The sequence below is a fragment of the Hylobates moloch genome, unplaced genomic scaffold (genome assembly GCF_009828535.3).
Source record: "Hylobates moloch isolate HMO894 unplaced genomic scaffold, HMol_V3 SCAFFOLD_16, whole genome shotgun sequence".
NCBI classification, from domain to species: Eukaryota; Metazoa; Chordata; class Mammalia; order Primates; family Hylobatidae; genus Hylobates; species Hylobates moloch.
The window spans coordinates 51,157,052-51,182,897 of record NW_026652291.1 but is presented as its reverse complement, the minus strand read 5'-3'; the positions used below and the strand labels follow the sequence as shown (position 1 = coordinate 51,182,897).

The window sequence follows — 25,846 nt, the reverse complement described above, 5'->3', positions numbered from 1 at the left end:
TTGGTGCATTTACAAACCTTTAGCTAGACATAAAAGTTCTCCAAGTCCCCACCCGCCTCAGTAGCTCAGCTGGCTTAGCCTAGTGGATACTGCGCCCTGCCTTGAGCTGCCCACCAGTCCCGCGCGGCGCGCCGGCACTCCTCAACCCTTGGGCCATCCTCAGCCCTTGGGCAGTGGATGGGACCGGGCTCCGTGGAGCAGGGGGTGGTGCCTGTCGGGGAGGCTCGGGCCGCCCAGGAGCTCACGGAGAGTAGGGGGCGGGGGCTCTGGCATGGCAGGCTGCAGGTCCCGAGCCCTGCCCCGCGGGGAGGCAGCTGAGGCCCGGTGAGAATTCGAGCGCGGCGTGGGCGGGCCGGCAGTGCAAGGGGACCCAACACACCCTCCGCAGCTGCTGGCCCAGGTGCTAAGCCCCTCACTGCCCCGGGCTGGCGGTGCCAGCCAGCCGCTCCCAGTGCGAAGCCCGCGCCCACCCGGAACTCGCGCTGCCCCGCGAGGGCCGCGTGCAGCCTCGGTTCCCGCCCGCGCCTCTCTCCACACTGCCCGGCAAGCAGAGGGAGCCGGCTCTGGCCTCTGCCAGCACAGAGAGGGGTTCCCACAGTGCAGCGGCGGGCTGAAGGGCTGCCGAAGCATGGCTAGAGCAGACGCCAAGACCGAGGAGGCGCTGAGAGCCAGTGAGGGCTGCTAGCACGTTGTCACCTCTCAATAGGTGCACCTTAAATAACTGCCTGATTATTTGACCAAAGGCAGGACTCTACGTCTAGACGTACATACCCGTCTACATTCTCTTGTACACGGTACCAGGACCATTTCTAACATGAAATGTAAACTTACACGTCAAAACAATAGCTATAAATATGTGGTGGGTGTGGTCTGTTCCTTAACCCTACTAAGGCCTTCATCGGAGGAAGCAGATCTACATTCAAAGAGAGCAGTATTTCGGAGCAGTATTTCCTAAGTAGCCCTTGAGTTCACGCAAAAATTTTGTTTTCTAATTTTGCCTTTGATTTGATTTTGTTTTCTAATTTGGCCTGAGATAATCAGCCAATATGGTCACTATATTGAACAGCACAGATCTAAAAGCTTCCACAAGCACAGGAGCCAATTCCTTAAAATAAATTTGTTTCTATATTCATATATACACATCCTATTCATTCTTTATCTCTGGGCAACCATGACCAACTAATGCAGTCTCTAAGTCAAACTGTGATACCTTATTTACTAAGGAATTCCTTCTAATAGCTCTATACCCATTGGCTTTCACAACACGAATCAGGGGCTGAAATTTCTGCATATTTTTCTCAGATCTGCCCCAGGCGACTTCCTTTCCCATGGCTAGTTAAATAGGGACTGGAAAAGGGGAAGAAATACTCAAACACATTTTTAAAAGATTACAGCTAATTATGTAGACACACTGGCCCTTAGACATATCTTACCTGGCATTTTATAATCTCCCTTTCACACAATATAATTTAATTCATATTTGGGGGACAGGAATGTTGATCTACACTGTAACTTGTCTAGTTTCTGGAATGATAAAATAAAACTTCAAGCATATAAAATGTTTATACTCTAAATTTTTAGTTTTTTCCCTCTTATTTGTATGTCTAGATATAATTACAAAGTCTATGTGATGTGTTTTTCATGTGACGATCCAATACAGTGCTTCCCTGAGCCCTTAAAAAATAAAAAAAAAAATGCAACTTAAAGAAACAAAAACTCCCTACCGTAGGGAGGCTAAGGCGGGAGGACTGCTTGAGGCCAGGAGTTCGAGGCCAGCCTGGGCAACATAGTAAGACCTCCGTCACAAACACAAAAACTCCCAACCTGGGTTCGACACCAGCCTAACATGGAGAAACACCGTCTCTACAAAAAATACAAAAATTAGCCAAGCTTGGTGGCACATCCTTGTAATCCCAGCTACTCAGGAGGGTGAGGCAGGGGACTCGCTTGAATCCGGGAGGCGGAGGTTGCGGTGAGCCGAGATGGCGCCATTGCACTCCAGCCTGGGCAACAAGAGCCAACTCCGTCTCAAAAAAAAAAAAAAAAATCACCTCCCAACCCTATGGACCACGCTGACATCCTGCCATCAGAAAGCAAAGCTTTCCAGCGTCCCCCAAGCGCTAGCGCCGCCTTCTGACTCTTCCGCCCCGCCTCCGCCCCTTGCACTTTCCCAACTGACGGGAGGAGGGCGCCCTCCCAGCCAATCAACGTCCCACAGGGCCCGCCTCCCGCGCGTCTTTCAAAGGTGTTCTAGGAACCAATCAGCGATTAGACGCCGAGTCTTCGGACACCCAAAGGCGGAGTAAGAAACCAGGAGCGGATCTGATTGGTTGCTGGAAGACGCCGCGCCCACCTCACAGGAGGACGAACCAGTGAGCTAAGCTGGGGGGCGCGGGCTCGGCCGGGGCACCGGTGAGTCGCCGGCGCTGCAGAGGGAGGAGGCACTGGTCTCGACGTGGGGCGGCCAGCGATGAAGCCGGTGAGTCGGACGTGCTGGGGCTTGGAGGAGCGAGGCGGCAGGGAGGCAAGCGGTCCCGGGGACCCGATCCTGGGTCGGAGGGTAGCCCTAGCCTGGTAGCAGTGCGACTTGCGCCGTAACCGTCCTGCGGGTCGGGGAGGTGACTCTGCCCCGCACGGGCACGAGAGACGAAGGAGCAGGGTCGGTGGCCGACGACGGAAAAACTGACATTCGCTGTGCACCTGCTGTGGGCTGTCACCTGTCCCCTGCAGGGTCTCATAAGCCTCCCAACCGCCCAGCCAAAGAGGGCCGAGCCTCGTTGCACCGAGGAAACCGAGTCGAGGGGCTTGAGTGTCAGCGATGAGTGGTCGCGATACTCCAGCCCCGAAGGGTGCCTGGGCGCTGCCTGCGCCCACAGGGCCTGGGGAAACCATGAGTACGAATGCCACACCGCGGCTTGTGGGCGACACCACCGCTGTCACCATGCCCCAGGGCCACCTGGCAATGCTGCTCTTTTCCCGTGACGTTCAGAATCACAGGGCCTGGGGAAGCAGAAACGTCCAGCTCTGTTAGGATTAATAAACCTGGTGAATGGGCAACACAAATTTGAAATATGAATCATCAAAGCTGCTTTAAAGAAAAAACAGATGCAGGCAAGGGGCTGAAGATCCCCCACCTAACCCATATTTCCTACTGCCCGGCTTGACAACCTACTGGACGCATTTCCTTTGGGTGCACTTGATTATAATACTTAAGACAGAGCCAAAAACAACAGAAATCCATAGCCTAGGGCCGGGTGGTGGCTCGCGCCTGTAATCCCAATACTTTGGGAGGCCAAGGCGGGCGGATCACTTGAGGCCAGGAGTTGGAGACCAGCCTGGCCAACATGGTGAAACTGCGTCTCTACTAAAAATACAAAAATTAGCTGAGCGTGGTAGTGCACGCCTGTAGTCCCAGCTACTCGGGAGGCTGAGCCACACGAATAGCTTGAACCCAAGAGGCAAAGGTTGCAGTGAGCTGATATCACGCCACTGCCCTCCAGCTTTGGCGACAGAGCAAAACCCTGTCTCAAGATAAAAGAAAGAAAGAAAGAAAAAATCCATAGCCTAAATTGGCCGTCCTGTGATCTTCTAGTACCAAGACCGTTGTAGAATATAGCTTCAGAGCTAGAAAGGGCATTAGGTGGTTACACTTGCTAATCCCTATGTTGCCATGTGGAGGGACATCAGCTGTCCTTCACTCCTGGCCTCTTTCTCCACCTGTCCCCATAGAGTTATCTGATCCCCGAGTTTCGAAGGAACTGAACACCAGTATCTCAACTTTTTCTTTCCTTCCTTCTTGAGATCTACCTGCCTGCCTGCAGAAGGTGCTTTCTGGTCCACTTTCTGGCACACAGGAGCCCCAGACTGTCCATGGCCACCTGTGACTGGGTGGATACATTTGTCTAATTCTGGGGTGAACAAGGGGCAAGCCCACATGGCAACAGCTTTAAGCTGCATACTCCATTTGATATACAATAATAAAACTCCATTTCCTTATCTTTCAATTGGTTTCAACTAGGGAGTGAGAAAAGGGTATGGGTTTTGTTCTGTTTTGTTTTTGTTTTTGTTTTTCTTTTGATTCCTTAAAATTTCAACAAGGAGTGTAGAAGTCTTCCATGTCAAAATGCTGCAGGATTAAGTTCCAACTGCTTAGATCAGCATACGAAGTCTATCTCAATCTCTCTAGTCTAGTAATTCATAAAGTTGGAGGCAGGTTATTTCACCTATACCACCCCCACCAAACTAGTAGGCCGTGTGGGGATGTTTTTTGATAAAAGGGGTGGGCAAAACTACTTCTTCATCTCCTCTACTCCATCTCTATTTTGATATCACAGTTCCTCGATACACAAGCCCTTGGCTTAACTTCTTTCCTTTCTTTTTTTCTTCTTCTTTTTTTTTTTTTTTTTTTTTTTGACAGAGTCATGCCGTGTCAGCCAGGCTGGAGTGCAGTGGTGTGTTCCTGGCTCACTGCAACCTCTGCCTCCTGGGTTCAAGGGATTCTCCTGCCTCCGCCTCCCGAGTAGCTGGGATTACAGGCATGTGCCACCATGCCCGGTTAATTTTTGTATTTTTGGTAGAGCCAGGTTTTGCCATGTTAGCCAGGCTGGTCTCAAACTCCTAACCTTAGGTGATCCGCCCGCCTTCACCTCCCAGAGTGCTGAGATTTAGAGGCATGAGCCACCGCACCCTCCCTTTCCTATCTTCTTAAAAACCTGCTCTTCCTTCAAAACCCAGCTAAAGCGTTTCCTCTGTGAAGCCTTTGCCAGCTCCCTACGTGGTCACTCTCTTCTCTGTTCCACAGTGCGTAGTTCTGCTTCCATTTCAGCACTTACATAATACCTTTCTTCTGTAATCTATGCACACGTCTGTCTCTCCAGCCATACTGAAGGCAGGCTATTTATCTTATAGATCTTTTGCATCTCCAGTGCTTGGCAAATGAAGGTGGACAAGAAATATTTGTGAATGAATAAATCTCCTCACTTTATAGTTGAGGAAAATTGAGATCCAGAATCAACTGAAGTGGCTTGTCAGAGAGTATACAGTAAGTGGCAGAACCAAGATCAGAAGCCAGATTTCTTGGTTCCCAATCCAACTCTCTTTCCACTATGCAGTGCTATAATTATTAATAGGAAGGTAAATAGCAGTCATTTATTATTAATATTGCTGATCTCATTGATATTCTGGATTGATGGCTGAATACATTGCAAATATGAATTCAGTGTGTGTTTAGACAAGGGTTAACTATCCTAAAACTACAAAAAAATTCTTTACAGTTATTTAACATAACATTTCTTTTGAAGCCTAGTTCAATACAAACAAGTGAGTTTGACTCATCAGATGAAGAGCCTATTGAAGATGAACAGACTCCAATTCAGATATCATGGTATGTTAGCATTTCTGATCAATGATGAGCTAAAATCACAATCTACATCATAAATGTAAATTTAGTTACATCATAATCTTAGTAGAACGTAGTTCACATATTGAAAATGTTAAGGGATTATCCCCCTCTGATTATATAATTCTAATCGTTAAGGGATCTTCTAACTCCATGATTCATTTACTATGTATAATATAGAATAAGACCCTTTTTTTTGGCCCTTCTTTATACATTCTAACTCCATGATTCATTTACTATTTATAATATAGAATAAGACCCTTTTTTTTTTTGGCCCTTCTACTAACTTAGTAGAAGTAAGTAAGTAGGAAATAAAGGTAGGATTGAAATAATCTCCCATTTAGTACCTAAATCTACTTATTCTTTTATGACAAAAGAATAATATACCAAATATGAGATGAGATATTTAATCATTTCTCATTAAATCAAATCCTAGGTAATACTTAGAAGTAATGTCACAGTAATGCATCTATCAACAGACTGTTTAAGATAAAAGCCACATCAATGCAATAACAAAAAGTTTCTATATAAAATCAGCCTTTTAATCTTGGCAAGTGACTTATGGTCATACCAGATTCTTTACAATGAGCAATCAAATGCTTTCTCTCATCACTGCAAATATAATAGTCTCTCCCCTTAAGAAAGCACTATCCCTACTGTCAGAAGAGAAAGAGAGTCCTAAAGGTCTTTTGTCCTGCCATCAAATAGCATTACCTTCCATTTCCACTTAAAACTCCCATTTAAACACAAAAATTCATCTAATTTTCAAAGTCAGGTGGTATTTAGATGATGCCTCCTGTTTTCCTTTAAATCATCTTCTGACATGAGTACTGCAAACTGGGAATGTGATTTCTTCACATTATTTCTTTTTAACCAAAAACCTGTGGTTTTCATCATATGAAATTATATCTGTTAAGGAAGTTCTATAAAAAAAAAATCTTAAAATAATAATGTAGAATAAATGCTGGGGAGAAAATTGTCAGATAGTCATTTTCCAATTTATTTTCCTAAATCACTAATACAAATTATCTCGGGTAATATACCACAGGATAACATAAGTACACCGTATACTACCTGTTGGCAATCTAGGCATTATTATCTTTAAGGTAAATTTAAATTAACTTGGTTTTTTGTTTTCTTGTTTTTGTAGAGACAGGATTTCACCATGTTGCCCAGGCTGGTCTTGAACTCCTGGACTCAAACAGCCTGCCTGCTTCGGCCTCTCTTAAGTGCTGGGATCATAGGCATGAGCCACTGCACCCAGCTTAACTTGTCATTTTTAAGACTTAAATAATCACAAAGCAAATAAGTCCCTGTTTTAAAACTTTGTCTTTCTATGGTTTTTTTTTGGGACCAACATATTGATATTTAACTATGAATTCTTACTTTGTGACTACTGTAAAACTTTAACACAACCTTATTTGGTGGCAAGCACCCATATTGATTAAACTGAATTTCCATTTATAACTTTTTTGAAAACTTAACTAAACATAATAAATTTTTCTTCTTTTCAGGCTATCTTTGTCACGAGTGAATTGTTCTCAGTTTCTCGGTTTATGTGCTCTTCCAGGTGGGTAACACAATAATGGGCTTCCTATCAATATATATATTTTTTAAATATATTTTTATTGCAGTAGCTTTTGGGGGAACAGGTGGTGTTTGGTTAGATGAATAAGTTCTTTAGTGGCGATTTCTGAAATTTTGTTGCACCCATCACCAGAGCAGTGTACAGTGTACCCAATGTGAAGTCTTTTATCCTTCATCCCCCTCCCACCCGTTCCCCACCAGCCCCCGAAGTCCAATGTATAATTCTTATGCCTTTGTGTCCTCAAAGTTTACCTCCTATTTGTGAGTGAAAACATATGATGTTTGGTTTTCCATTCCTGAGTTACTTCACTTAGAATAATAGTCTCCAGTGGCCGGGTGCAGTCGCTCACACCTGTAATCCCGGCACTTCGGGAGGCCGAGGCGGGCAGATCACGAGGTCAGAAGATCGAGACCGTCCTGGACAACATGGTGAAACCCCGTCTCTACTAAAAATAAAAAAATTAGCTGGGCATGGTGGCGTGTGCCTATAGTCCCAGCTACTTGGGAGGCTGAGGTAGGAGAATTGCTTGAATCCAGGAGGCAGAGGTTGCAGTGAGCCAAGATGGCACCACTGCACTCCAGCCTGGCAACAGAGTGAGACTCTGTCTCAAAAAAAAAGAAGAATAGTCTCCAGTTCCACCCAGGTTGCTGTGAATGCCATTTTGTTCCTTTTCATGGCTGAGTAGTATTCCATGGTGTGTGTGTGCGTGTGTTCGTGTGTGTGTGTGTGTGTGTGTGTGTATATCTCACGTTTTCTTTTTTTATTATACTTTACAACCCCACTTTTTGATGGGGGTGTTTGTTTTTTTCTTGTAAATTTGTTTAAGTTCCTTGTAGATTCTGGATATTAGACCTTTGTCAGACGGATAGATGGCAAAAATTTTCTCCCATTCTGTAGCTTGCCTATTCACTCTAATGATAGTTTCTTTTGCTGTGCAGAAGCTCTTCAGTTTAATTAAATTCCATTTGTCAATTTTGGCTTTTGTTGCAGTTGCCTTTGGTGTTTTAGTCACGAAGTCTTTGCCCATGCCTATGTCCTGAATGGTATTGCCTAGGTTTTCTTCTACAGTTTTTAGAGTTTTAGGTCTTAGGTTTAAGTCTTTAATCCATCCTAAGTTAATTTGTGTATAAGGTGTAAGGAAGGGGTCCAGTTTCAGTTTTCTGCATATGGCTAGCCAGTTTTCCCAACACCATTTATTAAATAGGGAATCCTTTCCTAATTCCTTGTTTTTGTCAGTTTTGTCAAAGATCAGATGGTTATAGATGTATGGTGTTATTTCTAAGGCCTCTGTTCTGTTCCATTGGTCTATATATCTGTTTTGGTATGCGTACCATGCTGTTTTTATTACTATAGCCTTGTAGTATAGTTTGAAGTCAGGTAGCATGATGCCTCCAGCGTTGTTCTTTTTGCTTAGGATTGTCTTGGCTATATGGGCTCTTTTTTTGTTCCATATGGAATTTAAAGTAGTTTTTTCTAATTCTGTGAAGAAAGTCAATGGTAGCTTGATGGGGATAGCATTGAATCTATAAATTACTTCGGGCAGTATGGCCATTTTCACGACACTGATTTTTCCTATCCATGAGCATGGAATGTTTTTCCATTTGTTTGTGTCCTCTCTTATTTCCTTGAGCAGTGGTTTGTAGTTCTCCTTAAAGAAGTCCTTCACATACCTTGTAAGTTTTACTCCTAGGTATTTTATTCTCTGTGTAGCAATTGTGAATGGGAGTTCACTCATGATTTGGCTCTCCATTTGTCTGTTATTGGTGTATAGGAATGCTTGTGATTTTTGCACATCGATTTTGTACCCTGAGACTTTGCTGAAGTTGCTTATCAGCTTTGGGCTGAGACAATGAGGTTTCTAAATATACAATCATGTCATCTGTAAAAAGAGACAATTTGACTTCCTCTCTTCCTATTTGAATACTCTTTATTTCTTTCTCTTGCCTGATTCCCCTGGCCAGAACTTCCAATACTCTGTTAAATAGGAGTGGTGAGAGACGTCTTGTGACGGTTTTCAAAGGGAATGCTTCCAGCTTTTGCCCATTCAGTATGATATTGGCTGTGGGTTTGTCATAAATAGCTCTTATTATTTTCAGATATGTTCCATCAATACCTAGTTTATTGAGTGTTTTTAGCATGAAGGGTGTTGAATTTTATCAAAGTCCTTTTCCAGATCTACTGAGATAATCATGTGGTTTTTGTCACTGATTCTGTTTATGTGATGGATTACATTTAATGATTTGCATATGTTGAACCAACCTTGCATCCCAGGGATGAAGATGACTTGATCGTGGTGGATAAGCTTTTTAATGTGCTGCTGGATTCAGTTTGCCAGTATTTTATTGAGGATTTTCGCATCGATGTTCATCAAGGATATTGACCTGAAATTTTTCTTTTTGTTGTGTCTGTGCCAGGTTTTTGTATCAGGATGATGCTGGCCTCATAAAATGAGTTAGGGAGGATTCCTTCTTTTTCTGTTGATTGGAATAGTTTCAGAAGGAATAGTACCAGCTCCTCTTTGTACCTCTGGCAGAATTAAGCTGTGAATCCGTCTGGTCCTGGGCTTTTTTTGGTTGGTAGGCTATTAATTACTGCCTCAATTTCAGAACTTGTTATTGGTCTATTCACGGATTCAACTTCTTCCTGGTTTAGTCTTGGGAGGGTGTATGTGTCCAGGAATTTATCCATTTCTTATAGATTTCTGGTTTTTTTGTGTAGAGGTGTTTATAGTATTCTCTGATGGTAGTTTGTATTTCTGTGGGATCAGTGGTGATATCCCCTTTATCATTTTTTATTGTGTCTATTTGATTCTTCTCTCTTTTCTTCTTTATTAGTCTGGCTAGTGGTCTATTTTGTTAATCTTTTCAAAAGAATCAGCTCCTAGATTCATTGATTTTTTGAAGGGCTTTTTATGTCTCTATCTCCTTCAGTTCTGCTCTGATCTTACTTAGTTCCTTTTTTTTTTTTTCTTGAGACGGTCTCGCTCTGTCACCCAGGCTACAGTGCAATGACGCAATCTCAGCTCACTGCAAGCTCCGCCTTCCAGGTTCATGCCATTCTCCTGCTTCAGCCTCCCTAGTAGCTGGGACTACAGGCACCTGCCACCACACCCAGCTAATTTTTTTTGTATTTTAATAGAGACGGGGTTTCACCGTGTTAGCCAGGATGGTCTCGATCTCCTGACCTTGTGATCCACCCGCCTTGGCCTCCCAAGGTGCTGGGATTATAGGCGTGAGCCACCGCACCCGGCTTGATCTTAGTTATTTCTTGTCTTCTGCTAGCTTTTGAATTTGTTTGCTCTTGCTTCTCTAGTTCTTTCAATTGTGATGTTAGGGTGTCAATTTTAGATCTTTCCCGCTTTCTCATGTGGGCATTTAGTGCTATAAATTTCCCTCTAAACACTGCAGATTCTAGTACATTGTGTCTCTGTTCTCATTGGTTTCAAATAACTTCTTTTTTTCTGTCTTAATTTACCCAGTAGTCAGGAGCAGGTTGTTCAGTTTCCATGTAGTTGTGCAGTTTTGAGTGAGTTTCTTAATCCTGAATTCTAATTTGATTGCACTGTAGTCTGAGGGACTGTTTGTTATGATTTCTGTTCTTTCGCATTTGCTGAGTAGTGTTTTACTTCCAATTATGTGGTCAATTTTAGAATAAGTGTGATGTGGTGCTGAGAAGAATGTATATTCTGATGATTTGGGGTGGAGAGTTCTGTAGATGTCAGTTAGGTCTGCTTGGTCCAGAGCTGAGTTCAAGTTCTGGATATCCTTGTTAATTTTCTGTCTCACTGATCTGTCTAATACGGACACTGGGGTGTTAAAGTCTCCCACTATTATTGTGTGGGAGTCTAAGTCTCTTTGTAGGTCTCTAAGAACTTGCTTTATGAACCTGGGTGCTTTTGTATTGGGTGCATATGTATTTAGGATAGTTAGCTCTTCTTTTGCATTGATCCCTTTACCATTATGTAATCCCCTTCATTTTCTTTTTTTATCTTTGTTGGTTTAAAGTCTTTTATCAGAAACTAGGATTGCAACCCTTGCTTTTTTTTGCTTTCCATTTGTTTGGTAAATATTTCTCCATCCCTTTATTTTGAGCCTATGTGTGTCTCTGCACGTGAGATGGGTCTCCTGAATACAGCACACCAATGGGTCTTGACTCTTTATCCAATTTGCCAGTCTATGTCTTTTAATTGGAGCATTTAGCCCATTTACATTTAAGGTCAATATTGTTATGTGTGAATTTGATCCTGTCATTATGATGCTGGCTGGTTATTTTGCCCATTAGTTGATGCAGTTTCTTCATAGCGTCAATGGTCTTTGCATTTTGGTATGTTTTTGCAGTGGCTCATACCAGTTGTTCCTTTCTAGGTTTAGTGCTTCCTTCAGGAGCTCTTGTAAGGCAGGCCTGGTGGAGACAAAATCCCTCAGCATGTGCTTGTCTGTAAAGGATTTTATTTCTCCTTCATTTATGAAGCTTAGTTTGGCTGGATATGAAATTCTGGGTTGAAAATTATTTTCTTTAAGAATGTTGAATATTGGCCCCCACTCTCTTCTGGCTTGTAGAGTTTCTGCAGAGAGATCTTCTCTTAATCTGATGGTCTTTCTTTTGTGGGTAACCCAACCTTTCTCTCTGGCTGCCCTTAACATTTTTTTCCTTCATTTCAACCTTGGTGAATCTGATGATTATGTGTGTTGGGGTTGCTCTTCTCGTAGAGTATCTTTGTGGTGTTCTCTGTATTTCCTGAATTTGAATGTTGGCCTGTCTTTCTAGGTTGGGGAAGTTCTCCTGGATAATATCCTGAAGTGTGTTTTCCAACTTGGTTCCATTCTCCCCGTTACTTTCAGGTACACCAGTCAAACATAGGTTTGGTTGATTCACATAGTCGCATATTTTTGGAGGCCTTGTTCATTCCTTTTAATTCTTTTTCTCTAATTTTGTCTTCATACTTTATTTCATTAAGTTGGTCTCCAATCTCTGATATCCTTTCTTCTGCTTGATCAGTTCAGTTATTGATACTTGTGTATGCATCACGAAGTTCTCCTGCTGTGTTTTTCAGCTTCATCAGGTCATTTATGTTCTTCTCTAAACTGGTTCTTATAGTTAGCAGTTCCCCTAACCTTTTATCAAATTTCTTAGTTTCCTTGCATTGGGTTAGAACATGCCCCTTTAACTTGGAGGAGTTTGTTATTACCCACCTTCTGAAGCCTACTTCTGTCAGTTCATCAAAAAAATTCTCTGTCCAGTTTTGTTCCCTTGCTGGCGAGGAGTTGTGATCCTTTGGAGGAGAAGAGGTGTTCTGGTTTTTGGAATTTTCAGCCTTTTTGCTCTGGTTTTTCCTCATCTTCGTGGATTTATCTACCTTTGGTCTTTGATGTTGGTGACTTTTGAATGGGGTTTCTGCGTGGGTGTCCTTTTTGTTGATGTTGATGCTATTGCTTTCTGTTTGTTAGTTTTCCTTGTAACAGTCAGGCCCCTCTTCTGCAGGTCTGCTGGAGTTTGCTGGAGATCCACTCCAGACCCTGTTTGCCTGGGTATCACCAGTTGAGGCTGCAGAATAGCAAAGATTGCTGCCTGCTCCTTCCTCTGGAAGTTTTGTCCCAGAGAGGCACCTGCCAGATGCCAGCCGGAGCTCTCCTGCACAAGGTGTCTGTCGACCCCTGCTGGGAGGTGTCTCCCCGTTAGGAGGCATGGGATTCAGGGACCCACTTGAGGAGGCAGTCTGCCCCTTAGCAAAGCTCGAGTACTGTGCTGGGAGATGTGTTGCTCTCTTTGGAGCCAGCAGGCAGGAATGTTTAAGTCTGCTGAAGCTGTGCCCACAGCCATCCCTTCCGCCAGGTGCTCTCTCCTAGGGAGAAGGGAGTTTATCTATAAGCCCCTGACTGGAGCTGCTGCCTTTCTTTCAGAGATGCCCTGCCCAGAGTGGAGGAATCTAGAGAGGCAGTCTGGCTACTGTGGCTTTTCCACACTGTGGTGGGTTCCGCACCCAGTTCGAACTTCTGGCTGGCTTTGTGTACACTGTGAGGGGAAAACTGCCCACTCAAGCCTCAATAATGGTGGGCGCCCCTCCCCCCACCAAGCTTGAACATCCCAGGTTGACTTCAGACTGCTGTGCTGGCAGCGAGAATTTCAAGCCAGTGGATCTTAGCTTGTTGGGCTCCGTTGGGGGTGGGATCCACAGAGCAAGACCACTCAGTTCCCTGGCTTCAGCCCCCTTTCCAGGGGAGTGAATGGTTCTGTCTCGCTGGCATTCCAGGTACCACTCATTTGGAAATAAAAAATCACCCATCTTCTTTCTGCATTGGTCTCGCTGGGAGCTGCAGACCAGCGCTGTTCCTATTCGGCCATCTTGCCTGGGAATCCCACATTTTCTTTATCTACTCATTAATTGATGGGCATTTGGGCTGGTTTTACATTTTTGCAGTTGCATATGTCGCTATAAACTTGTGTGCAAGTATCTTTTTCATATCATTTCATATAATGACTTCTTTTCCTCTGGGTATATACCTAGTAGTAGGATTGCTGGTCAAATGGTAGATCTACTTTTAGTTCTTTAAGGCATCTCCACACCGTTTTCCATAGTGGTTGTACTAGTTTACGCTTCCACCAGCAGTGTAAAAGTGTTCCCTTTTCACCACATCCATGCCAACAATATATTTAGAACAAGTATTTGGTCAACTAACACATCATTCTCTGTACTGGGCAATAAGTAAATTTCACAGACCATCAGCACTGGGGAACACACTTTGTGAAGCCCTCATGGTGGACTATAGCTAAAGGAACATAGATCTACCTTTCAGCCCTTCCAGATCTGCAGTCACAGCCCTACAGTTGTGCTTTGCCAATCTTAATAAAGCTTAAAGCTTTGAGTACAAATGAGGCTCAGGACTACAACCAGGTACTTGTTACAGAAGAAACACAGAATACAGAATCCTTGATTAGGATGAATCCCTGTAATTATATTCCTAGATATATAAGAAATTGAAATTCATATTCAAAATATAATTGAAACATATAAATGATTACGTGAAATGACTTTATAAAGTAGCTATATAAGTGTTTAAACATACCTGTTACATATGACCAAAAACTGACTTTTTTACCTGCTTTATTATTACTTATAGGTTGTAAATTTAAAGATGTTAGAAGAAATGTCCAAAAAGATACAGGTAGGTGTAACATCACAAAACCACACTCATGGGTTTTTTAAATAAATAGCACTGAAAATCTCTCTGTCAAAAAGAACAAATCATAGTTTATTTTCAATATAGCAATAAATTTTCAATATTTTGTGAAGTTTCAAACTATAGACTTATTCTGATATGTAAAGAGGTATTTGTGAAGATCATCATTTACCTAACCATGGAGTTGCTTTTCACTGATTGTTGTAGTTACATGTATAAACTACATTTGAGGTTAGAATGTAGAAGTTGGCAGGAAAAAAAGTATGTAAATAGAAAACTGACATATTGCTCCCCCCAGGTCTTTACTGTTCCTTGCAGACTTGACTGTGATAGTAGAAATTAAACATGAGCTGGGAACTCCAAGTTAGCAGTGAAATTGTGAATCCTGGATGGAAAATTTTGAGAGCCAGCATCTAGATGGAAAAGACAGAATGGGAACTGGTTGTTGCATGCCCAAGGATGTTCATACCATTATAGCCACAAGTCTAATAATCCTCATAATCTGCCCCAATTTGGAATTTACATATTGCATGATACTAACAAATGTGGATTTTCAAAAGATTTTATTCTGATTGGCCTGGAATGTCTCAAACCTACTGGTCCTACCAATATCCTTATAGTACGGCAAATTAAAATGTATATATTGCTTGATTCTAACCAGTATAGATTTTCTGAATCTTAAAACTTTTTCCTCGTTATTCTGGAACATCAGTTTGCTAATGTACTTTTAAAAATTTATTCCTGGCCAGGTGCAGTGGTTCACACCTATAATCCCAGCACTTTGGTAGGCCGAGGCAGGTTGATCACTTGAGCTCAGGAGTTCAAGACCAGCCTGGGCAACAAGGCAAAACCCTGTCTCTGCAAAAAATACAAAAATTTACTGGGCATGATGGCATGTGCTTGTAGTCCCAGCAACTTGGGAGGCTGAGGTGGGAGGATCGCTTGAGCCCGGGAGGTCAAAGCTGCAGTGAGCTGAGATGGTGCTGAGATCACAAGGTCTTGCTCTGTCACCCAGGCTGGAGTGCAATGAGCTGAGATTGCATTACTGCACTCCAACCTGGTGGCAGAGAAAGACCCTGCCTCAGAAAAAAAAAAAAAAAAAGTATTCCTTACCTACCAAAAAAAGACTTAAAGACGCTAATAGATAGTTGACCCTTGTAGTATTTATAAAAATTTTCTGCTTTAGACACACCCACCATGCTAGGAAATTTCCATTTGGAGAACATTTAGGTCATAAGCAAAATATATGTAATTTAAATCATTGGTTCAAAGTCATTTGAACTTGTATATTTCGGAATGTCACATTCATTTAGGATTTTCTATAAAAATGGTTTCCAATTTTTTTCAAATTTTTTTTCTGCCATGAAATCTTAAATGGAATCCAGTACATAAAACAGGTCAATATGTTTGATTGGAGACCTAGAATCTCCCTGCAGCAGTTCCTGAGATACTTTCTTAGCCCTTTCTCAGAAAGTTGGAAAATCACTGGATAATAAAAATTACCAAATGTGTACAAGAGGCAAATAGATGTACAGTACTGTACATCTCAGGGATTAGTTCATGAGAAGGTACTTTGTACTTAAATAGCTAAATGTCCTTGGATTTAAGGGGCAGGGAGAGGGCTGGAGTTGGGGGCACTTAGATCATCCAGAGTTATTTATTTTAAACCAAATGATCTATAGTTAATATTGCCTTAAAGAAGTCCCAGTGTATAGAATGCCCATAGTATTCATATCATTATAATGAGAATAGCTAGGTCACATAAGTTTAATATAGGTAATGTTTTATTTACTGGCGACCTAGTCTATAAAATTAAATACACAAAGATGTGTTACAGTGCAGATATGAGGGAGAATACTAGCACTCTGACACCATGGCCATGCTGGAGATTTTATATACAATACTCAGAGTCAAGCAAACAGCTAAGTGATGAAGTAGCAGACATGGTTGATTTTGTGAGAAAAAGAAAAAAGTGCTAACATCCTTAATTGAACATAGATCTATCATACCTTAATTGATAGCACTTTTTTTCTTTTTCTCACAAAATCAACCATATTTGCTACTCGATTTTAAGTGTTTTAAGATTTATTTTTTGCCGGGCATGGTGGCTCATGCCTGTAATCCCAGCACTTTGGGAGGCTGAGGCGGGTGGATCACCTGAGGTCGGGAGTTCAAGACCAGCCTGACCAACATGGTGAAACCCCATCTTTACTAAAAATACAAAATTAGCCGGGTGTGGTGGCACATGCTTGCAATCCCAGCTACTTGGGAGGCTGAGGCGGGAGAATCACTTGAACCTGGGAGGCAGAGGTTGCAGTGAGCCGAGATTGTGCCATTGTACTCTGGCCTGGCGACAGAGAGAGACTCCATCTCAAAAAAAAAAGAGTTATTTTAAAGCAGTATTTATTGCAAAAAAAATTTTTTTGTAAGAACAGCAATTGACTTATTTTGAAATTCAGTAAAAGGCATTTTGACTTGTAATATGAGGTTTAATTCTAGACACCTTTTGATTCAGACATATCAATAGGCACTTCAGATTTATAGATTGTCATTTGGTATTAGTTTGGCTTAAGAAACTTAACTTCACATTCTCCCTCTTGATGGTATTTAAATGTGTGATGTTTTCTATGTGTGTGTGTCTGTGTATCCTGGTCTATTGGCAGAAGAACTAAAGAGCTGTGGTATACAAGACATATTTGTTTTCTGCACCAGAGGGGAACTGTCAAAATATAGAGTCCCAAACCTTCTGGATCTCTACCAGCAATGTGGAATTATCACCCATCATCATCCAATCGCAGATGGAGGGACTCCTGATATAGCCAGCTGCTGTGAAATAATGGAAGAGCTTACAATCTGCCTTAAAAATTACCGAAAAACCTTAATACAGTACGTTCTTCTTTTCTTCATACACTACGTGAGAAATGTCTCAGTCAAAATGATTTCTGGAATTATGGTAGCCCTATTCAGTTATTACCTACTTCCTAGTTTGTCGTAAGGATTAAAAGGTAATAATGCACTAGAAAAGCACTGGCACAATGTCTGGTACAGGGTAAGTAGTCAAATATGTGCTGTTATTACTTTTCAAGAGTAGGGACAATAAATGAGTAGATTTGGAAATTATTGGAACAAGGTTACAAGCTTTTTTTAAATTTCTTTCCTTTAGTCTTAGACCTTTAGTTGCAATTTTGGGACCCTCCTTTCCCTTCCTCACCATCACCGCCTCACTTATTAGCTTTTCAATTGCTTAGTTGCTTTCAATAGCAAGAAAATCAATTTTTTGGCCAGGTGCAGTGGCTCGCGCCTGTAATCCCAGCATTTTGGGAGGCGTGGTGGGTGGCTCACTTGAGCTCATGAATTCGAGACCAGCCTGGGCAACATGGCAAAACCCCATCTCTGCAAAAAATATACAAAAGAACATGCCAGGCGTGGTGGTACGTGCCTGTAGTCCCAGCTACTCAGGAGGCTGAGGTGGGGGGACTGCTTGAGCCTGGGAGACAGAGGTTGCAGTGAGCCAAGATGACAGTACTGCACTCCAGCCTGGGTGACAGGGAGACCCCATCTTAAAAAAATAAAAATAAAAATAAATAAAGAAAGTCAATTTTTTCAAAATTAGCTACCAAAAATATTACCTCTAAGCAATAAGCAATCTTAAAAATATGACTTGAAAATTACATTTGATGATATGACTCTGCTAACAGATTGAAAGAGGGCCTCTCATTGTGTGTCAGTGGCTATAAAAACACAAGCTGCTGGTGTGAAAGTTTAAAACAAAATAAGATGGATTAAGGAAAGGGGACAAAATGAGGAGGAAAGAAAAGCAGCTTGGAGGAAGGCCGGAGAGAGTGGCAGTGGGCAGTAGATAGTAGGATGGCAAAGATTCAAAAGGGGCGATGTGGATAATAAATAAGAGATACTCTGCCGGAAGTGAAACACACAAAGCAACAGAGAGCCAGCCATGGGGAGGAAACTGGCCTTTGCTGTGCATAATGTACATTTCATATTCTAATAACCTGCTGAATCCTTTCTGGAATAAGGTAGGGTATTAAATAGTTTACAACCTCAAAAGCCCCAAGTTCCTTAAGGGCATTGCTTTGAGCTAGAAGTATAGAAATTATATCAAATAGCCATGAGGTTCTCAGGGCACCTAGTGATAGGACAAGCCCAGCCAACTTCTCCACTTAAACCTACAGCCCAGAGGCCTCATGCCAACAGTGCCAGTTCTGAAGGCAAACCAACTAGTACGAGGGTCTTTGGGGACACACACCTGTTTGTGGCCAGACTGCACTCTGACATACAGAGAAATATAGTTTGCAGAATATGTAGTAAAGAACTAGAAGCTATTCTACATCCTATTGTTTCCCATCTTCCTCTATGGAAAAGCATAGTCACTTAACCAGTACTAATTATAAAAGCCAAATTTCAAATAGATCCAGTTGTTGATGTGAAAGTTTCTGATGCATGTAGGTAAAATAGTATTAGATAGTTAAATGTAGCTGGGGAAAAATATTTTCCAATATAGGGCCCTATTTTTCAAACCATTTTGAGATCTTTTTTTTTTTTTCAAATAAATTTTTGAAAGCAGCCTCTACTGGAAAGTTTCCAGAAATCAAACTAGCTCTGTTTAGTGAAGTGAAGCTTAACAAATTTTACTCTAGCTGGTTCTGGCAACCCAAATGCTCTGATGTTTGTGCAGACTACAAACAGGATAGACAGTAGATGGGTGACTTTACATATTGTCAATGTTTCAGTCTCCCATAAAATAAAGTATCTGACAACTCGAATTTTTCATTGTCCTAGAGCTTTCAAAGGTGTCCTACAGTGACTAGTTTATTTTCTATCCATTCTGCCATCTTTGAGGACCCACACTTCTAGACAGCTATAGAGCTTATCCTTCAGCAACGGGGTCTGGTAAACCTTTTTCACTGTCCTGTTGTCTACCAGTGCCATCTCACTGGTTCTGCCTGGACATTTGCAGCCCTTTATAAAATCAGTGAACAACACTGCTTGCCTACTGTATTTTGTAGTTTCTTGGCGCTATTGTAACAAAGTACCACAAACCAGGTAGCTGAAAACAACAGAAATTTCTTCTTTCCCATTTCTAGAGGCTGTAAGTCCAAAATTAAGATGAGAGCAGAGCCATGCTCCCTGAGAATGAGGAGAGTCCTTCCATGCCTCTTCCTAGCTTCTGGTGGTGGCCGTCAATCCGTGGCAGGCCTTGGCTTGCAGCCGAATCCCTCCGGTCTGCCTCTGTCATCACACGCTTCCTTGTGTGTCTGTGTCTTTGCATGGTGTTGTCCTCGTGTAAGGACACTAGTCATCTAGGATGAGGGCCCGCTCTAATTTGTCTTAACTTGAATATACCTGCAAAGACACAAATTCTGAATAAGGTCCTACTCACAGGTACAGGATAAGGACTTCAGCATGTCTTTTGGGGGGACATAATTCAACCAGTAACACCTGCCGTGTACCACATGCTGAGACTACCAAAGGAGGCACAGTCCCCACCTTCGAGGAACCTATAACTAACACTACCATTTAAGTGCGGTAAGACAGGAGAGGCAGCACACAGGAAAATGATCCTTTCTGTAGGAGCACAAAGGCATTTTAGGAAATGAAATTTGAGGTTTTAAAAGATGAGTAGGAATTCATCAAATAGAAGAAAAAAGATGAAAATAGCAAAAGGTATAAAATAGTATTAATCTTGCAAAAAGACACTGCAGTGTTCTATCTTGATCTTTTTTAATTTTATTTTATTTTTTTAAATAAGGCAGTTGTCTCTCTCTGTCACCCAGGCTGGAGTGCAGTGGCACTGTCATAGCTCACTGTAGCCTTGAACTCCCAGGCTCAAGAGATCCTCCCACCTCAGGCTCCCGAGTAGCTAGGACTTCAGGTGTGCGCCACTGTGCCAGGCCTTTTTTTTTTTTTTTGTAGAGACAGGGTCTCGCTTTATTGCCAAAGCTGGTCTTAAACTACTGGACTCAAGCAGTCCTCCCACCTTGGCCTCCCAAAGTGCTGGGATTATAGGCCTGAGCCATCATGCCCAGCCTCTATCTTTATATGGTAGATCCAGATCTCTGAAACAGGCCTATGTCTGGAACACTTTGTGGAAAGCAAGTTCATGAGTAAGACTAGGGGTCAGTACCTATTCAGTCCTCTATTTCACATCCTAAAGCAAAATATATACCTGCACCTTTACCTACAATACAATACAGTAATTGATGTCCATAATGATAAGTCATCCACACTAAATTAGGCTCTGTATACCCTCTAAGTACATTAGGAAGCATGTAATACATTTTTTAGGATCTTTGAAAATGATTTAAATGAATAGTTTTGCTACTGAGGGTTAATCTCCATTTTTCTGGAAAATCCAGTTATACAAAACTGCTAATTTCTTTACAGTGCTAGATGACAGCAGCTAATGTTCATTTACTTCTTACTCTGCACAAAGCTGTGTTCTAAATCCTTGGCAAATGCTCACTCATTTGTGAGCCTCATTTAATCCTCACTCTGATGTACATACTATTGCTATCACCATTTTAAAGGTGAAAAGGCTGAGTCCCAGAGAGATTAAATAACTTGCTTAGCTTTACACATCTAATAAGTGGCAGAGCCAGGACTCAAGCCCAGGCAGTGGTGCTCCAGAGCCCATGCTCCAGACTTTGGTGATACCCTATCTCTGGACTCCTTTAGATACATGAACAGTTATTATCTACATGGCATTTGTCCGGTAACCACTCAGATTTTGTTTAGACAGAGGAATAATCAAAGTGACAGTTGGTAAAAGTCTGATTTCTATCTATTGGTAACATGCTCCATTTCTCAGATGTGGATCTTGGAGCCTAAAGAGGTCAATAAAAAGACTCTGCCTATCTTGATGCTTAGAGGCATTCAGAATTCCTCCCAACAAAGAAATAAGCACACCTTGCTCTCAGTTGATTAAATCAAGAATACTTATTAATCTTTGTGTGCAAGGCACTGTGCTAGGCATTAGAGTTGTAAATAGAAGGCAGAAAGAGCAAGTCTTTAGTTGTAACTAGGGATGGAATGAAATGTACAAACTTCAAAACTGTATTTCCCTTTCAGCTGCTATGGAGGACTTGGGAGATCTTGTCTTGGTAAGAAATATATTTCTATTATTTTTTTAACCGCAAATAGACAAACTTCCGTTTCCAGACCATATGTTCATTTTGTATTAAAATGGAACCAACCAAAATATAAGTTTGCTAAGACTCAAAGGATTACTTAAGGCCCTAAACATGGTGTTCCCTGGAAAGCTTGGGTGGGAGTGGGAGGTATTTTCAGCATTGTTCTGGAGGATTCTGGCAAAACATCATTTACAAGTCTTAACACCTGCATTCTTATTTTTTAACATTTTTTGATGTTCTTCCTGTGGAGGTGTTATAATACAGTAACTTCCAAATAGTTTCCATAGGTAACTATTTATGAATACCAAAGTTAATTATTATGTTAATTTAAAAAAAATTTTTTTTTTTTTTGAGACGGAGTCTCGCTCTGTCGCCCAGGCTGGAGTGCAGTGGCGCAATCTCGGCTCACTGCAAGCTCCGTCTCCCGGGTTCACGCCATTCTTCCGCCTCAGCCTCCAGAGTAGCTGGGACTACAGGTGCCCGCCACTGTGCCCAGCTAATTTTTTGTATTTTTAGTAGAGACAGGGTTTCACCATGGTCTCGATCGTGATCCGCCCACCTCAGCCTCCCAAAGTGCTGAGATTACAGGCGTGTGCCACCGCGCCCAGCCTAAAAACTTTTTAAATGTACTAGGAAAAACAAAAAGAGTTCATGAAATGCCACACTGGAGTAGTAGTTATTTTTTTAGTGTTGGATGATATCAAAATTGAAAGCTTTTGTGTTTCAAAGAATACTATCAAAATGACAAGACAACCCATAGAATAGGAAAAAATATTTGCAATCTATATATTTGATAAGGGATTTGTATCCAGAATATAAAAAGAACTCTTACAACTCAGTAATAAAGATAGGCCGGGCGTCGTGGCTCATGCCTGTAATCTCAGCACTTTGGGAGGCCAAGGCAGAAAGATCACCTGAGTTTAGGAGTTTGAGAACAGCATCAGCAACATGGTGAAACCCCATCTCTACAAGAAATACAAAAATTAGCCAGGCATAGTGGTGCATGCCTGTAGTCCGAGCTCCTTGCGGGGCTGAGGCTGGAGGACTGCCTGGGCCCAGGAGGTCAAGGCACCAGTGAACCAAGTTTACGCCACTGCACTCCAGCCTAGATGACAAAGTGAGATCCTCTCTCTCAAAAAAAGAAATAATAATTAATAATAATAAACAAACAACATAATTGAAAAATGGGCAAAGTATCCGAATACACCTTTCTACAGGCAAGATACACATATAGTCAATAAGCACATGAAAAGATGCTCAACGTCATTAATCATCAGGAAATGCAAATCAGAACCACAGTGGATACCACTTGACACCAATTAGGAAGGGTATTATTAAAAACATGAAAAATAACAAGTATTGGCAAGGATGTAGAGAAATTCGAACCCTCATACACTGTTGGTGGGAATGTAAAATGGTGCAGCTGCTTTGGAAAATAGTCTGGCAGTAGTTCCTCAAACAGGTAAACGTTAACATATGACCCAGCAATTTCACTCCAAAGTATATACCCAAAAACTTGTATACAAATGTTTATAGCAGCATTAATCATAATAGCCAAAAAATTGAAACAGCCTAAATGTCCATCAGTTGACGAACGGATAAACATAATGTGGCATATACATACAATAGAATATTATTTGATCATAAAAGGAATTAAATAGACATATGCTACAATATGTATGAACCATGAACACATTATGCTAAGAGAAGTCAGACACACACAAAAAAAATATTGTATGTTTCCATTTATGTGATTGCTCAGAATAGGCAGATCTACAGAGACAAAGTACACTAGTGGTTGCCTATGGCAGGGGTTGATGGGGAATAGAGGATGAGAGCGAAAAGGTACACTTCTTTCTGAGGTGATGAAGTGCTTTAAAATTGACTGTGGTGATGGTTGCACATATCTGTGAATATACTAAAATCACTGAATGGATGAACACTTTAAATGGATGACAGAATGAAGCCAGTGTTAAACTTTAATTCAACCATACGGTCATTTAAGATCATAATTTAACTGTCAAAAACACACACTACAAGTCTCAGTCTTTTAATTCATTTGGAACAATTACACCAGTCTTCTGTATCAACAGAAGTCTTATTAAATATAAAATGCTCTACCCTGTCACTAGTTATTTAATAACATATTTTCTGTCATGTTCCATTAGTAGCTGCTTGTCTCCTACTATACCTGTCTGACACAATATCACCAGAGCAAGCCATAGACAGCCTGCGAGACCTAAGAGGATCCGGGGCAATACAGACCATCAAGGTGAGGAGGTGGGCGGTGCTTGCTCAGTTGTGGTTGGGGTCGCTGTTACAAATACAGATTCATATGTAACCAAAAGGTTACATATGAAAATCCAAAAGGGCAGTGAAATGAAAATCCAAAGCACTCTGTTAGTCAAATACCATTTGCTTATGCTTTTAGTTTTTAAAAATTTACACGTAAATATAATCCAGGTAGTCTAAAAAAGCACACAGAATTTCAAACAAGATAATGAAAATTTGAACTTCCTGGTTTGCTTTTCCAGGATCTACCTACTGCTCAGTTTTTGCCCCAGTCAGTTTTGAGAATGGATCCTCTCACCTAGAACAATGAGATGGTTGTTATTAATACAAACTTGGTAGGTTCTTGGGTAGATACTTGGCCAAAAAAAAATCTATGGAAGATCCTATTACATCACCAAAACATTTAATAAAGACAGATGAATGACTATAATACAAAAAATGGAAAGCAGTGCTAATTATCCTTTGCAGTGGATAACTGGGGACATCTTCCACATGTACATTCCCCTAACACTTCAAAACACTGCACTAGCAATGCCAAGGATATTGTATTAATCATGTTACTGAAAAGATTCTGCAGATTTCACTTCATTTTTGTAGATCTGTAAAGCTGATGTGCCTTCCTTTTGGAAGCGTGCCCTCAGCATTAGAATCCACTCATCAGAGGAGTGGGCACCAAAGAATCCTGGCCATTAGGCAGCTCCCTAGACTTGAGAGCCCATCTTCCCAGGGTTGGAGGTCTAATCCAGTGTCATTAACAGTGAATTATCATAATTACTAATAAATTCACCAAGCAACCTGATTCTTAGGGCTTAAATAAGGTCATTAACGGGACAATCCATACAGGATCCACTCCACTGTACAGGTCTGAAACAGACAACTCTCCTTATGTTAAAATCAAACGATGCAGCCAGGCGTGGTGGCTCATGCCTATATCCTAGCACTTTGGGAGGCTGAGCTGGGTGGATCACTTAAGGCCAGGAGTTGGAGACCAGCCTGGCCAACGTAACGAAACCTTGTCCCTACTAAAAATACAAAAATTAGCCGGGGTGCGGGGTGGTTATGTGTGCCTGTAGTCCCAGCTACTTGGGAGCCTGAGGCACAAGAATCTCTTGAACCTGGGAGACAGAGGTTGCAGTGAGCCGAGATCACACCACTGCACTCCAGCCTGGGCGACAAAGCGAGACCCTGTCTCAAAAAAAAAAAAAAAAATCAAATGATGCTTCAAATCCAAAAAGTTCGCCTCTCTTCTCTTGAAAACAAAATACATGGCCATGGCCAGATGTATATATGAATATCCATATGTTTTACATCTTTAACATTGCAGATAATTAAGCCCATATTACTACAGACTGTCAGTTTATCACCTCAGCATTCTGTGGCAAACAGGCTTGCTGGTGTTAGCAATGCAGTTTCCACATCTCAATAAGGATATGAAATGAGATGATTGGCAGAGTAAGAATATCTTCTGGGAAGCTATTAAAACTCCAAATAAATTATTTAAAGCTTTTATTTTGCTTATCTGCTGAGATTAGCAATACAGTTTGTTTTTAAAAAATATTGTCTGTAAAAATTATCCCTAGTGCATTATGTCATCACAAAAAGCAGACTAGGGCTTCTATAAATTGAGAAATGGAGTTTGTTAAATACACCAGTTACTTGCTACAGAAAGTGCTCTGTCCTTCTTACGAGGGGGGAAAAATGTTAGCAAAAATAATGCCATTGTGTACTGTTTTAATCTTATTTGGTCCTGTAAGTAAAGAGAGAAAGGATTTTAGACTTAAAACATATCCATCTATATTTCACCTTCTGATTTTTAGAGACTTGTAGAACAATAGTTTTTCACACTATATGTCTTTACTAAAAGATAAAACTTCCCCATGATGCAAATGCTTCCTTACCCAAAAAGATGTAGAATTGTGCTTAGCAAGTATTTTTTTATTCCTGATACCTGCTAATATTGTGCCCACACTGATAGTTTTCTACAGTGTATTCCAATGTATCTTTACTTTTTTCAGCAATACAATTATCTTCATGAGTTTCGGGACAAATTAGCTGCACATCTATCATCAAGAGATTCACAATCAAGATCTGTATCAAGATAAAGGAATTCAAATAGCATATATATGACCATGTCTAAAATGTCAGTTCTCTAGCATAATTTGTATTGAAATGAAACCACCAGTGTTATCAACTTGAATGTAAATGTACATGTGCAGATATTCCTAAAGTTTTATTGACAAAA

General features: G+C 41.4%; 1 protein-coding gene across 2 annotated transcripts; it reads left to right on the top strand.

Moving 5' to 3' along the window:
- Positions 1-2,347: 2,347 nt before the first annotated feature.
- Positions 2,348-25,846, top strand: CDKN3 (cyclin dependent kinase inhibitor 3). Of its 2 annotated transcripts, none has more exons than XM_032179200.2 (8): positions 2,348-2,479; positions 5,301-5,383; positions 6,913-6,968; positions 14,105-14,149; positions 16,828-17,050; positions 21,251-21,282; positions 23,484-23,584; positions 25,620-25,846. In XM_032179200.2, exons 1-8 carry the CDS (start codon positions 2,471-2,473, stop codon positions 25,704-25,706), a joined length of 636 nt encoding a protein of 211 aa, XP_032035091.1. In that variant the 5' UTR covers positions 2,348-2,470; the 3' UTR covers positions 25,707-25,846. The 2 variants fall into 2 exon arrangements, with proteins under 2 accessions (XP_032035091.1, XP_032035090.1); XM_032179199.2 differs by having other exon boundaries at positions 2,353-2,479; positions 23,481-23,584.